This window comes from Brienomyrus brachyistius, chromosome 16 (genome assembly GCF_023856365.1).
Source record: "Brienomyrus brachyistius isolate T26 chromosome 16, BBRACH_0.4, whole genome shotgun sequence".
NCBI lineage: Eukaryota > Metazoa > Chordata > Actinopteri > Osteoglossiformes > Mormyridae > Brienomyrus > Brienomyrus brachyistius.
The window spans coordinates 1,681,516-1,696,739 of record NC_064548.1 but is presented as its reverse complement, the minus strand read 5'-3'; the positions used below and the strand labels follow the sequence as shown (position 1 = coordinate 1,696,739).

The 15,224-nt window shown below is 38.5% G+C and overlaps 1 protein-coding gene across 1 annotated transcript; it reads right to left on the bottom strand.

The window, feature by feature from the left end:
* Nucleotides 1-1,500: 1,500 nt before the first annotated feature.
* hikeshi (heat shock protein nuclear import factor hikeshi) lies at nt 1,501-9,459 on the bottom strand. Its single transcript, XM_048979072.1, has 5 exons — nt 9,185-9,459; nt 8,461-8,698; nt 8,235-8,386; nt 7,939-8,057; nt 1,501-1,790 (listed from the first exon to the last, which is right to left on the bottom strand). Exons 1-5 carry the CDS (start codon nt 9,212-9,214, stop codon nt 1,736-1,738), a joined length of 594 nt encoding a protein of 197 aa, XP_048835029.1. The 5' UTR covers nt 9,215-9,459; the 3' UTR covers nt 1,501-1,735.
* Nucleotides 9,460-15,224: the final 5,765 nt, after the last annotated feature.

Here is a 15,224-nt window from a genome sequence, read left to right as displayed (position 1 = left end):
ATTTGGAATGAATAGTAAGCTGTTCAAGTTAATTACTCATTTACTGCCTCCCTCCACAACTCACGTGGTAGTGGGGATGCCACTACACCACCTGATATAAATAATGCCCCAAAAGTTGCAGATAAAGCTAACCTTATGACTATTCAAACTGAGCATGCATTTGTCTGTACTTATGTGCATGAGTATATCTGCACCTGCTGCCATCTGCTTGACCTGCTTCAGCCTGTATACAAGTTTCTCTGACAACAGGAAGATTGGCCTTTGGATCAACAGGTACAGGGCGGCATGGTGGTGCAGTGGTTAGCACTGTTGCCTCAGACCTCTGGGACCCGGGTTCGAGTCTCCGCCTGGGTTACATGTGTGTGAGTTTGCATGTTCTCCCCATGTCGTCGTGGGGTTTCCTCCGGGTACTCCGGTTTCCCCCCACAGTCCAAAAACATGCTGAGGCTAATTGGACTTGCTACATTGCCCGTAGGAGTGCATGTGTGAGTGAATGGTGTGTGAGTGTGCCCTGCGATTGGCTGGCCTCCCATCCTGGGTTGTTCCCTGCCTCGTGCCCATTGCTTCCGGGATAGGCTCCAGACCCCCCGCGACCCAGTAGGATAAGCGGTTTGGAAAATGGATGGATGGATAGATCAACAGGTACTTCTTTCCAAAGTCCAACTTCTGCTGAGAGAAGCTGAATGTCCCAAGGCAGGTTTTATTTTTATATATATATATATATATATGACGACCTCAAAAGTACACCGTGTAAAAATAAAAAATTGTATCTACATTGTGAAAATCCAAACGTGGGGGTATCTACTACAAAACTGAAATTTTAAATATAAAAAGTTATTTAAAAAAAACCTCGCTAAATACAGTAAGCCACATAATTAATTTGGAAAAAAGCTAAACCAGCCTAATATTCCAAAGGAGCAACCTGGGAACCCCCCACCCTCCTTTTTGGTGATAAATATTGTCCACTGTCAAATAAAAATGTAACCCAAAGACAAAAATCATTAAAATGGAAAATTGGTGAAGGCAGTCTGGATCACACACACAAAATACCAAGGTGTAGAAAACCACAAATAACATTACATTTCGAAAAAATACTGCTTTGCCATTATATTGTTAATATAACAATATAAAATACAATATAGAATAAATCAGTAAAGATCAAAGGATACAAAATTAAAGGATACATGAGCAAAAACAAATGTGGACGTAAAGATAGGCTGATTTTTGTTATTTAAAAAATGTGAGAAACATTAATTTGGGAGAGAATTCATGAGAGAGAAATTTTGTTTCTGTGTTTGTTTTACTAACAATCAGTTTACTTATACTGGGTTTCTATAGAGAAGAAAAAGTTTGTTTATAATTTCAATTTCATGCAATTGCAAAAAGAATATATTTATGAACAAGGAAGTGCAAGAGAAATGTTGTTTTCTGAAGCTATTCTGGGATATTAAGCTTTTTTCACATTGACACACACGCACACAAAGAGTCCATAGAGTTGAGTAGAATTTTGTCTCGTTTTATCAAGGTTGGATGCAAAAAAACAAAAAAAAAAAATTGTATCTACATACACAGCAGGGTAATTCATGTCAAACACCTATAAAAATGCTTTACATTTTTTATTTTATTAAAAGGCAAACAAATATTAATATTTATTCTGGCAGGGGGTGTATGGGTGTTTTATTGAATGGACCCTTTTTGTTTTTTTAATTAATCATTTAAAAACTTCTCCACAATCTCATGTCTTCCAGAAGTTTGGGTTCTGGTTCATTCTTCTCTGAAAGTTTTCATACCTGGAGCAAAAAGGTAGAGAGTAAAAAGCATAGTATGTGAGAAACCCAATCAGAATAATTCAGGAAATAATATATGTCAATTAGCTTGGCTCAATATAAGACATGGGGTCATACCTGTGGTCATGTGTATCCCACCTTATTTTGGGCATGTACATAAAACAATGTTTCTCAACCCAGTACTCAGATACCACAAGACAGTCCATCACAGCTCCCAGCATATCTGTACCAGGTATTCTGTGTTCTTGATTAGCTGGATGCTTGGAGACAGCAAAAATGTCCCCAAGTAATGGGTTGAGAAATGCTCTCATAAAATATGACATTATTGTTAAGCTTGCATCTAATCGTACCAATATATTACTGCACTGTATGTTAACCATATAAATACATGAAGTACGGATTTAAGGAAACACAGAAAGACATTGTAAAACCCTTTGTATTACAAGTGCATCATATACCATTCAGCAGTTATAATATGTATATAAAAAATAGTGATAAGCTTGTGCCACTATTATGTTTTAAAAAAGATTAAGCAATGGGAACGGGTTAAAATGTACAGCAAAATTTTAAATCTCTGAGTAATGTCTATACAGAATTGAAGGTAAACCTGTTTTATAGCTCACTGTCGATGCAAGTTAATGTGAATAACATGGGATGTTGGTATTAATATCACACATCTTCCAGCCCTATAATATACTACAGTCATTTTTCGAATTCAGTGCAAATTAACCCACGTCACATTGTGATTTCAATCTGTGCTGATACCAGAGATTTTACACCAGTGGAAATCATCTGCTTGAAGTACCAAACTAATTTCTCAAAGTACCAAAGGTACGGTATCTGCTGCGGTGGAAAAGTGCTCTAAGATGTTTGAGCTCATAGGTCTAGCTGCAGCTCGAGATACAGCCCTGAGGAACCACAGAGGTCTGCTTGGTGTATTTGGAGGAATGACTGAGGAATGAGAGTGTGAGATACAGATCCTAACAAAGTAAGCATATTACAGTATATAGTATATTAGATAAATCAGTTAGGTGTTAATACATATGAAACGGCAGTAAAAATGTTGGCAAAAGAAATTCGCCATACATTTACAGTAGTGGGAGATGAACTACACTCAACTGAAGTAGAAAACAATAGTCTGTTTTAAAGCAGAAATAATAACAGTAATAGAAGGATGGTTAGCTGGCTTTAAAATTTTGGCAAAGCTTAAAATAAAAGGCTAAGAAGAATACTCTGGATGGCTCAGGTGCCTGATAAGAAATTAAGAAAAATTACAGATGAGAGGAGGCCATTTGGCCCATCAAGCTCATTTGGGGAGAACTTAAGTAATAGCTCAGAGTTGATAAAATCTTATCAGGCGAGAGTGGGACATGGAAGTATCAACATACACACTGAGGTCTTTCTCATAATCAGTTACCTTTATTTCAGTGGAACCCATAAAATATCTGTGCTTTATATTTCTGCTCCCTGCATGGATTATCTTACATTTATCTATGTTAAATTTCATCTGCCAGGTATCAGCCCAGTCGCTAATTAAATCAAGATCAGAACCACATCAGCCTCAGTTATACATATATTGGTCATAGACACTGTATTTGTACTAAATGGTGGCAAGTTCTCTTTTATGAACACCCGTGTGAAATAATCATTAAACTAATTTACTATATCAATTAGATTTTCAATTATAAGACCCTTACTATCCTGCAGATTAGTGATTTCAGCTTTTAGAGCTCTTTTGGAGTTAAAGTATTGGAAGAAACTTTTAATGTCATACTTAGCGTCCAATGCAATCTTCTTTTCTACATTTCTCTTAGTGAGTCTAGTGTTATTTTTTAACTCAACCTGTAGACTTAGATACTCCTGCTTTATTTTGAAATCATTAGTTAGTTTCCATTTGTGGAAGAGAGCCCTTATCCTCCTGACTTTATTCTTAATGAGTCTTCAACTGAAACTTGAAAATGTTAAGAGACTGTATCTCTCGCAGACTGTGAGGAAATGTGTTCCATAGTGTAGGTGCTGTCACACAGAACGCCCTGCCACCCACAAGGGATAGTCTGAATTTAGGTACAGTAAGAAGGTTGGAGCCAGATGATCTTAGTGTGCAAGCTAGGGTGTATGGAAGAAGAAGGTCAGACAGACAGTGAGGGGCAAGTCCATGGAGAGCTTTGTAGGTGACTAGTAAAAATTTATATTTGATTCAGTGACAGGTAACCAGAGGAAGAATCGGAGTGATATGGGTGGATTTTCTCATATGTTTTATCAAATGGACAGCAGAGTTCTGAACATACTGTAGTTTGTTGAGAAGTTTTGATGGGAGGCCACAAAGCAATGCATTATAATAGTCAAGGTGGGTAGTGATGAATGCATGGATTAGTGTTCTAGTATCCGCAACACAGAGATGGACAGTGGACAGAGAGATATTGCAAAGTTGGAAAAATGAAGTCTGTACCAGAGAGCTAACATGTGACTGACATTTGAGAAACTGGTCAAAAATTATGCCCAGGTTACAAACTGTACTTGTACAACTAAGACTCCATTAACATTAATTATCTTAGACAGAGTAGATAGAAGTGTTTTAGTGCCCACCAGTAGAATTTCCATTTATCAACATTAAGCTGTAAAAAATTTTGAGTCATCCAGTGTGTGATTTCGCAAAGATAGTTAGCGAAGATGGTGGCATGGATGTACTAGTGTCAGCATTTACATACAATTGAGTGTCGTCAGCATAGCGGTGGTAGCTGAGACCATAGTGACGTAAAATTTGACCTAAGGGAAGTATATATATGGTGCAGAGTGTTGGGCCTAGAACTGATCCCTGGGGGACACCCTGTGTGAGAGGTGCAGTATCAGATTTGTGTGACTTGATGAAAACAAAATATTGTCGGTCACTGAGGTATGACGTAAAACATGTAAGAGCAGCACCAGTAATACTAATATCAGCGAGGCGGGAGAGAAGGATTTTATGGTTAACAGTGTGAAATGCAGAGCTTAGGAGGAGGAGAAATATGCTGGCTTTACCAGAATCTGCAGCCATAAGGAGATCATATGTCACCTTACGTAAAGCGGTTTCTGTACTGTGTAGGGCTGCAACGATGCATCGAGTAACACAAATAATTCAATTACAAAAAATATGTAACATACATATGTGTTTGTATGTGCATATATATATGTATATGTATATATATATATATATATATATATATATATATATATATATATATATATATATATACATATATACATATACATATATATACATATACATATATATATACATATACATATATATATACATATACATATATATATACATATACATATATATATACATATACATATATATATATATATATATATATATATATATATATATATATATATATATATATATATGCATGCACATACAAACACAGATAAATGTGTTGGTACCCTTACAGCACACTAAAGTAATTAAACACTTTAAAAAAGCATTATTTCTCCTACAAAGTCATTCAATTACATGTAATTGTCTAATGTACACCTGCATACCTTTAGTATGTGATAGAGTAAACCAATAAAATTGTGAAAAGAAGTTATTTGTTGTTTATTTTACAAAGATATTCTAAAAAGGTGTAGACAGCAGTATTTTTCCTAGGTTTACAGCTTTTTTTGGGGGGAGGGGCAGACGGACACTGACAGGATTCATGGTCTTCATGTGTTTCTTTTAATGACAGCAGTCAATATGACAACTGAACTAACATTTCTTTTTATGACAATTATCCATAAAATGTCACTGCAGTGTATCTTTCTGGCTTCTGGAAGGACATTTCTAGAGCCTCTTGATACGGGAAGTCAGAAACGTCTGGCCCATTTATTGAGATCCGCATGCAGGCTGCAAGATGGTCTCCTGGGAGCGTTTTTTAAACACAGATGTTTTTGTCTGCCTTTCAGGTGCAACACATTTTCCGACGCGCGCTCCCTGTCCACTGGTGGGAGTGTGCTCACCTGTGTGTGCGCACACGTGTCTGTGCACGCGCATCAGGGCGGAACTCCGCCATGCACGATACACAAAGCAGAGGAGAATTGTAACCGCGTGACAAAAATTTTGTGTAAATAAGATACACAAACTAAGTAGCTTTTTTTTATTTTATAGACCTGTTCTATATGAAAGGTAACCTTAAATTACTTCTGTTGTGATCTGGCGCTATACAGAAAATAAAATTAAATCAAATTAACTTGATCTTCAAGGGGGGGCGGGAGGTGCCGTTGGGGGGCCAGGGCGCCCCCCTAATATAATGGTAGGGGAAACACTGGACAGATTTGTTGGTAACCCTAACAATACTATTTATCCTTGATTTATAGTCATTTCTCAAGCTTCTCAAGTGTTTAACCTTAAATAGTATCACAGACGCGTCAAGCTTTTTATCAGTCATTCAGCCTATTTAAAGGGAAAGAACATGCTACCGTGCTGTTTGGTATCACTGTGTGCACCACGGTGAACATGAACCAGAGAATGCAAAGGAGAGAGTTGTCTGAGGAGCTCAGAAGGAAGATTATAGATAACAATGTTAAGGGTATAGGCTGAAAGACCATCTTCAAGTAGCTTCATGTTCCTGTGACCACAGTTGCCAATATTATTTAAAAGTATAAGGTTCATTTAATTGTAGCCAACCTCCCAGGACGTGGATGCAAGAGGAAATGCAACCCCAGATTGATCAAAAGGATAGTGCGGATTGTAGAGAAAGAGCCAAGGAAACCATCCAAAACCATTCAAGTTGAGCTGCACGGTCAAAGTACATCACTTTCTGATCTCACCATCTGTAGCATTTTGGACAATAATGAGTTCCATAGAAGACGGCCCATTAGGGCTCCACTATTGACAGATAAACATAAAAAGTCCATAGTGGAATTCGCCAAAATGCATGTTGACAAGTCCCAAAGTATTTGGGAGAATGTCCTTTGGACTGATGAGACAGAACTGGAGCTTTTTGGCCTGTAACATCAGCTCTATGTTTACAGAAGGAAACACGAAGCTTTAAAAGAAAAGACCACCAAACCTACTATGAAACATGGAGGGGGCTCAGTTTTGATTTGGGGCTGCTTTGCTGCATCTGGCAGAGGGAAGTTTGAATCTGTGCAGGGCACAATGACGTCAAGACTACCAAGGCATCCTGGAGTGAAACATACTGCCCAGTGTCAAAAAAAACTCAGTCTCAGGTCATGGGTCCTTCAACAGGATAATTACCTAAAACATACAGCTAAAAGCACTCAAGAATGGCTGGGGAAAAAAAACATTTTACTATTCTTAAATGGCCCTCCATGAACCCAGATCTTAATCCTATTGAACGTCCATGGAAAGATCGGAAAAATGCAGTGCGGAGATGCCACTCTTCAAACTGGAGACAGCTTCAGCAGTTTTCTCAGGAAGAGTGGGTCAAACTACTTGTTGGCAAATGCAGACGTCTCATTGTGAAGTACAGAGATCGCTTGTGGGCAGTGATTGCTGGAAAAGGTGGTGCCACAAAAGATTAAGGGTACCATCTTTTATGTCCGTGCCATTTTCATTTGTTTAATTATATTAAACAATATGATTTGTGTTTAATATGGAATAAACAATAAGGGATGCCAATAAACTTTTGTCGGTTTCAAGTTATTTCAGAGATGGTTGTGTTTTTTGTTTTTTTGTGGAAGGGGGATCCAAGGGTGAGTAAAGCCAGGTGATGATGAAGAAGGGAAGGCCCCGTGACTGGCCTATGAAGTACTAGAAAGTAGTGGATAAGGATATGCATAAAAAATAAACAAACTGATTGTTTGTGGCACACTTGCAGGATGCCCAACCTTGACTGCACCTCCATGGATGCATTAGAGTGTGATGCTGCAGGATTACACACGCATCTCCTAACTCTTGATTGGCACAGAAAGGAAAACCATGACACTACCAACAAACCAAACACCACCTTTCAATCTTGGATAGCCTGACCTACTCAAACACAAATCAACACAATATAGATAGGACTGCTGGGAAATGTAGCAGACAAAAAAGTAAAAAAACAACACAGCTAGTGTCACTACTTTTGTATTATTCATTTCACTTCCCTTGTAATTATTCTGGCTCTAACAGGAGGCACTTTACAGGGAAGGCCCATGAGACATTTGGTATCAATGGTCCTACCATCGACGGACGGAGCTGGCAGGGATGAACATCTCTGATGGGTTGGGGGTCATTTGAGCCTGAGACACAGCAAAGGAAGAGGAGAAGTTGTAGAGGCTCTCCAGCATCTTCTGCGTGAACTGCATGGAAAGAAAAAGAGTTGGACATTTTTATTCATCAAATGTCCACTGAGCTTGTCCTATATAAGACCCAATGCTACCAACAATAAATGATAACCTGCATAAGTTAGACTGATTATGTGAGATAGAGAGGGAGTCATACTTAATGTGCATGTGCTTGTGTGGTGGTGTTTGCACCTGTGTAAAGGAATCCACAGTAGAGACAGTGGCGCTGGATAGAGGAGTCTGTTGAGCCAGCTGCTCGAGGGATTCAATAGACACACCCACTTGGGCCACTGAGGGCATGTGGGGTGCAGACATCATTCCAAAGGGATGTTCTCCGCCCACACCTGAGCAGCACAAGACAGGTGAAGCAAGCATCAATCAGTGTAATATAAGCCGTACTTGGACTTGCCACACTCACCTGCCTTCAAGCCTGAAATCTTGAAGATGGCACTGGGCTTGTCATTGGTGATGAAACCAAGCAACTGCCACACTGGGCTGGTATTGGGGTCCGGGAAGGAGAAGTAGACTGCCCCACCTGTGCCCGTGGGGAAGGGCATTGTGCCCAGCATGAAGACTACCACATGGTTGACATTTTCACAGTCTGGCAGGCTGAAGACAAACTTGTCACTGGCCACCTGCTGTGGCTCTGTCTGGACCTGAAACAAGCACTAGACTGACGACTGCTGCAGTTCCACATGTGCAATAAAGATGACTGGGAAAAATGCTTATATCTAATATTAACACCATGACGGCAATCCTGAGGACAGGTAAAGAGCTACTCAAAATTTAAGTTGATCTTACTATCTCAAGTATTTAAAAACTAATAAATTTATCACTTAAGATACTAAGCCTAAGTATTAATTTTAACACAGACATGAATTTCCATAGTATTATAAATATGTTCCCAGATTCAATTTAAACTAAATATAAAATATACTTAAGGCTTCCTCTAAGATACAGCTAAACATAAACAACGCAACATGCTAAATCAACTTATACAAATACTACTGCAACTTAACACAATGTGACTGGTACGAGATATACAACGATCATATATGAGCTAAGCAACATAGACATTTTAAGCCGAGCTTTTTAAATTGTCATCTAAATATTGCAAATATATGTAATTTTATTTTACTCACCAATCTACCGGCCACTATACATCCAAACATTCTGGAAAACTATTGCTGGATTTTCATAAACCGCAGTCCATCCAATGAATTAACTTTCTGCATTTCAGGCGTATAGTTATTTCCAGAATATCACTGTTAATCGTGCTTTACTCACAAACATCGAATAGAAAGCTGTCCTTCATTATAACGAAAAAGCGGTGCTCAGAAAGTTCGAGAGAACTCCAAACACAGAAACACTAGAAACAGGACGTGTAGGCGTAACCTTCCCATGACCCTGGAAACAAAATAAAAGGTTGTCCCTGATTGGTTGACGTTAGATACTTTTCCCTGCATTTGGCTATGTTCACGCTGCAGGACAAATGTGGCCCAAATCCGATTTTTTTTTTTTTGCTCATATGTGATTCAGATCACATTTTTTCATGACAATGTGAACAGCACAAGTCACATGGAATTCGATTTGGGCCACTTCAATATGTGGTCATAAATCAAATACAGGTCTGATTTTTTGCAATGCGACCTCAATCTGAACAGCGAAATCGGAATTCATGCAGACTTTTACGTCACTCTCGATCGACGTTCATTACAATTCTGCGCTGGCGGAAGTCACGATAAGTCAGAGTGCCAAAACATGGAGGAGAGCCCAGAAGTTGACCAGTGGAGGGACAGTGAAGCGCTGGATTTAATAAATATTAGTGGAGATAAATATGTTCAGGCAAAACTGGAAGGCTCATATCGTAATCGGGCAGTTTTCGAAACAATTGTTCCGAACGGGAACACAAAAGAACGTGGCTCCAGTGCCAAAGAAAAGTGAAGTCACTTAAGGCAAAATTTCTAAAAATTGTTTTGAAACTGCCTACTTCCCCATGTAACATAAAGCATAAAGTGACGTCTTTGTTTTTGCGCATGCGCGTCATTGCGTCTTTGTTTTGTGCGTACGCGGCCCATTTCAGTATAGTGAACCGAAGTTAATTTAAGTGGGAGTTCCGTTCCATCAGTGTGTCTTAAATGAATCCCAGCTGAGCTGCCATGGTAACAAGTCTGCTCCGGACCAGGTTAACTGTCTCGCTTAGTTAAGCGTTGTCTCAAAGAACGTCCGACGTGTGGGAACGGAGTCGCAAAAGATCGTTCCGTCGGACGAAATCTTACTACTTATGTCATGTAATCTATTGAATTATGTGCCATCATCTATCATAATATTTTACATTATCTGATTTAATTATTTTGTTAACCTGTAAGGTGCACGAAAAAGACATGATTTTGTTTGAATTAGCGGGAGAATAAGTCTTATATATACTTATATAAAAAATGGAACCCTATACTGTGCCTGTGGATCACTGTATGAACGCTGTGAGTAAAAGCAAGACGAGAAAGCAGAGAATAAAAACCATTTTTTCTGAAGTAATCCTCTGGGTGATATTTCCATCATATGGAGAACAGAGCTGAGATTGCAACATAATGAATATAATAAAGCCTATAAAAATCATGTGTCAGCATTCTAATCAATTCCAAAATAATTACAGCAAAATTCCATTATAGTGGACTCGCTTATCGTCTATAACAGACTAGGTCCGCTGGTCCCGGCCGTGAGCCTTTAAGAACATGCAAAAGAGCATCGGATATAGCGGACTCGCATATAACGGAATTTCGCTTATAATTGACAAACAATTTGGTCCACAGGGCTGCTTTTAGCTGTAGTTTTGTTCGCTATAACGGACATGCAGGCTCCGCCTACAAGGCGCGTGGTGTGCCGGTGATATCCAGCGCAGATACGTAGTCTGGATTATTAATAGTCACGCATCTGGTCAGGTGAAGTTCGAATACTACATGTACAGTATAATGCTCTATAGCACAAGTGTGTCTGCCGGGGTGTGGGATGAGTAAATGGTGTCCTGTAGTTGTGTTCTGGGTATATACAGCAACTCAGATGCGTCATAATTTGATATGTAAATGCTGACAGTCTTGATATCCTTTTTCATGAGGAAAAACTACTTGTACCTATTGAAACTTCTCAATTTTTAATCTTATCTAAAAATTTACAGGCACAAAAAATATTTTATAAATGCTGAGAATAGAGTCGCAATGATGTAGGAATGCAGGGTTTTCATTAGGGACCTTTCTAGGGCTAATTGTAAAGGCCATGGCTAGTACCAGGCGGAAATTAATATCTTTGATTTTAGCCCATGGTCATGTTCCTACTGTTAGCAGCTGTTACCTTAACAGCTGTTCTTAAAAAGCCTGCCCTCGAGGTATGTCCCAGTACTTTTGTCCGTATAGTGTACTTTGCAAAAACTACCACTAGATTATGCTCCATTCACACCTTGCAGTTTAGGGACAAAGACTGGGAGTTGGGGTAATAACGGTAAAAAAAGAGGTCAATATGAGTAAAGTTCTGAAGTTTTTACTTTGAATTTGAATTTGAGTTTTTAAATTTATTTTAGTTATATTCTCAGTAATTCTGACATATGGCGATTAAATAATGGGGGGGGGAGCACATTTTTGTTCAAGTTTACAGTTTCAAGATGAAAAGTACTTGACATACCCTGAGAACAACCTCCGCACTCAATCATATGACCCCAGCTGTAAATATAATTTTCAGGTCACTAGCGAATATATAAATATAAATAAATAAAAAACATCTAACAAATTTTAGTTAACACTGTCCTGGTATTCATTCTTCAGAGTGATATACAGTTATAAACTTTACAGTTTTGTTTAGGCATTTTAGAAGAAGAAGAATGCCTTTATTGTAGCTGTACTTGGTACCTTAAACCATGTTTGAATCAACAAATAAGGACAAAGCCGGATACACCAGCCTTGATGCACCTTCAACTTTAGAATGTAAGATATGACTCTGTAGGATGAGATCTTGTTGAAGCCAATTGTTAGATAAGTACTTGGCTTTTTCAGTCTTGATGGAAAAGTTGCTTACCATTCTGTCTTAAGTTGATTTACTGATTGTACTGTAATGTCAACGTATCTTACAAACTGTTTGACCTCCACCTCAGAAATGGGGAGCCTTTTGGAATTATGAAGTGGTAAAAGTATACATTTAATATGGTTAACCAAAAGACCAAAGGCTCAGGAAAAGGCACTTATACTTCATTCCTTAAAAAGATTCTCCCCAATTTTAATACACTCAGCATCGATGAAATTAAATGTAAAAAGATTCAGGAACTCCTCTGCAGCAATTAAAACAGCAACAACCTTGAAACAACCTTGTCTTACACATCTGTCAACAACACTGCTATTTATGTCTATGTACATAACAATCTGTCAATCAATCAGACTTTAGATACATAGCACTTTTCCTACAAACACAATGCAACACAAAATGCTTTACATAATGAAAACAATATCAACCCACCCCTACTGCCACTCTCACCCACCCTATGTAAAATAAAGGGATAAAAGACATGAAAGACAATTATAAATGAATAAGTAAACAAACAAACAAATGATAAAAGAATAGACACAATAATAAAGAACAGGAACTGACAATAAAAACTGGAACTGAGGAAATGCTATCATGGATCTCATAAACTAATTGGACTTGCTAAATTGCCCGTAGGAATGCATGTGAGAGTGCATGGTGTGTGAGTGTGCCCTGTGATGGGCTGGCCCCCCATCCTAGGTTGTCCCCAGCCTCGTGCCCATTGCTTCCGGGATAGGCTCCGGACCCCCCGCGACCCAGTAGGATAAGCGGTTTGGAAAATGGATGGATGGATGGATGGATCTCATAAATTTGCATGAGGAAAAGGTTAAAGTATAGTGACATCTTAAAGTATAGTGAGTAAAATTATGAATGGTGAATTAATAAAAAGGAAAAGATATAGTGATACATAGATAAATATGATAAGGTAAATAATGCAGGAGAAAAAGTACAAGCGACTAGAAAATAAAGGTATAAATGATAGTATATAAAAGGAGGATAAAAATAGAGATAGTGAGTCTCAATTTGGTGAATGCCAGGAGAATGTTACCTACCTGACTGCTTTGTACCAAATATAAAGTTTGGTGGAGGAGGGATAATACAGTAGTATGAGGTTGTTTTTCAGGGGCTGGGCTAGGCCCCTTAGTTACAGTGAAGGTAACTCTTAATGCTTCCGCATACCAAGACATTTTGGACAATTCTATGCTTCCAACTTTGTGGGAACGATTTGTGGATGCCCCTTTTTTGTTCCAGAATGTCTGTACCCCAGTGCACAAACCCAGGCCTATAAACACAGTGAGTTTGGTGTGAAAAAAATTGACTTTCCTGCACAGAGCCCGGACCTCAACCACACTGAACACCTTTGGATGAACTAGAATGGAGATTGTGAACCAGGCCTTCACTCAAATGACATCCCTCACAAATGCTCTTCTGGATGATAAGATAATGAGCATGCGCTGATTAAAGTGTGTTGCCACAACCACCACACAACAAACCACCTCAGGGATGAGAACCTGAGGGTTGCCATGCGGCAGGTGATATCTCAGCATCAACCGATAGTCCGAATGTACCTGTGTGAGTTTTTTTCTGGTGGCTGGAGAGCCAGTCTGGATGAATAGACAATAATTCCCACAAACTCCAAAATCTTGTGGAAAGCCTTCCCAGAAGATTGGTAGCTGTTATAACTGCAATGGGGGACTAACTCCATATTGATACCTATGGATTTAGAATGGGATGTCATAGAAATTTAGGTAGATGAAATGGCCAGGTGTAACCATGCTTTTATCCATATAGTGTATATGAAGTTGAAAATGAAGCTTGGGGTCTGAGTGCATGGTCAGAATATTTATTTGGTTCCCCAGATACGAATAAGTTCCCCCCAGTATATTTTGCTGAAAGGCTACCGAACTGCTACCGATAATGTGAGGATGGTGACAAAATTTTTTTTATTATAGAATATTCAGAAAATCAGCTGTACAATGTTCTTGGGAAGTTTACAAAAATATCCACAGAATACGTTTAGATTTCACCCTTTGCTGCCCTCTGTCCTACAATTACAATTGTGACCCGTGCTGGCAAAATGAGTCGGAATGAGGAAAAGTATTTATAATATTATTATTTTTAGATTCTCCTTTTTATAACCTTCAAAATGATGTATGGTTTGTTGGAATCGGACAAAAAATGACTGAGTTACATCCCTTAGAAGTCAGCAAAGTTGGAAAAGTCAATTTTGATAAAAATCAGTTTAAAGTTTTCCGAATGTTCCAAATCAAAACACCATAGCAACCATACTCTTAAGGTGCTTGTAACAACACAAAAATTACAACGTTACAACGCCCGGCTAGCAACAAGCCACTTTTGTGTACATCAACAGGGCTTTATAAAATGGAGTTCTATTGGTTCAGAGTGCTGTCATTGGAAATTCTATGCAACTTTTTAGAAATTAGGCGAGCCTCGCTGCACGGTGATACCAAACAATCGGTGGGGCGATTCCCAGTCATGCTGCGAGTGAGTGGAGAAAAACACGGATTTTCTAAGAAATTTTAAGAAAAAGGACTAATTTCTGAAGACAACGCCCATACAAAACATTAAAATTATGATGGTTCAAGGTATTTATTTGCTATTTTGATTATTGGGATCAATAGATGATGACTTAATGGACTCATTTTTGGGAAAATCTCAATTTCGGCAAAAATTAACTTACTTTGACATTTTTGACTCTAGCTCATAATTAGCCCAGGTCACAATTTTCAGTTGATTTCGAGCAGGGGTGTCAAACTCTAGTTCTGGAGGGCCAGAGCCCTATGCAGTTAATTCTTTCCCTGTTCCACCACAAATGATTCAGCTCAAGAGTTGTTTGGTAATTAGCACAAGGAGTTGAATCAGGTGTGTTAAATGAGGGTAAACCAAAAACTGTACAGGGTTCCGGCCCTCCAGGACTGGAGTTTAACAGCCCTGATTTAGAGTATTATTGGGATGATTTTCAGATACATTTTCATCCATATAATGTTTTTGTGAAGTAGTAAGAAATAGAGTAATAATAAATTTTATTTGCATAGCACCGTTCATACATAAATGTAGCCCAAAGTGCTACAGTAATAGTAACAGACTTATTCTGTT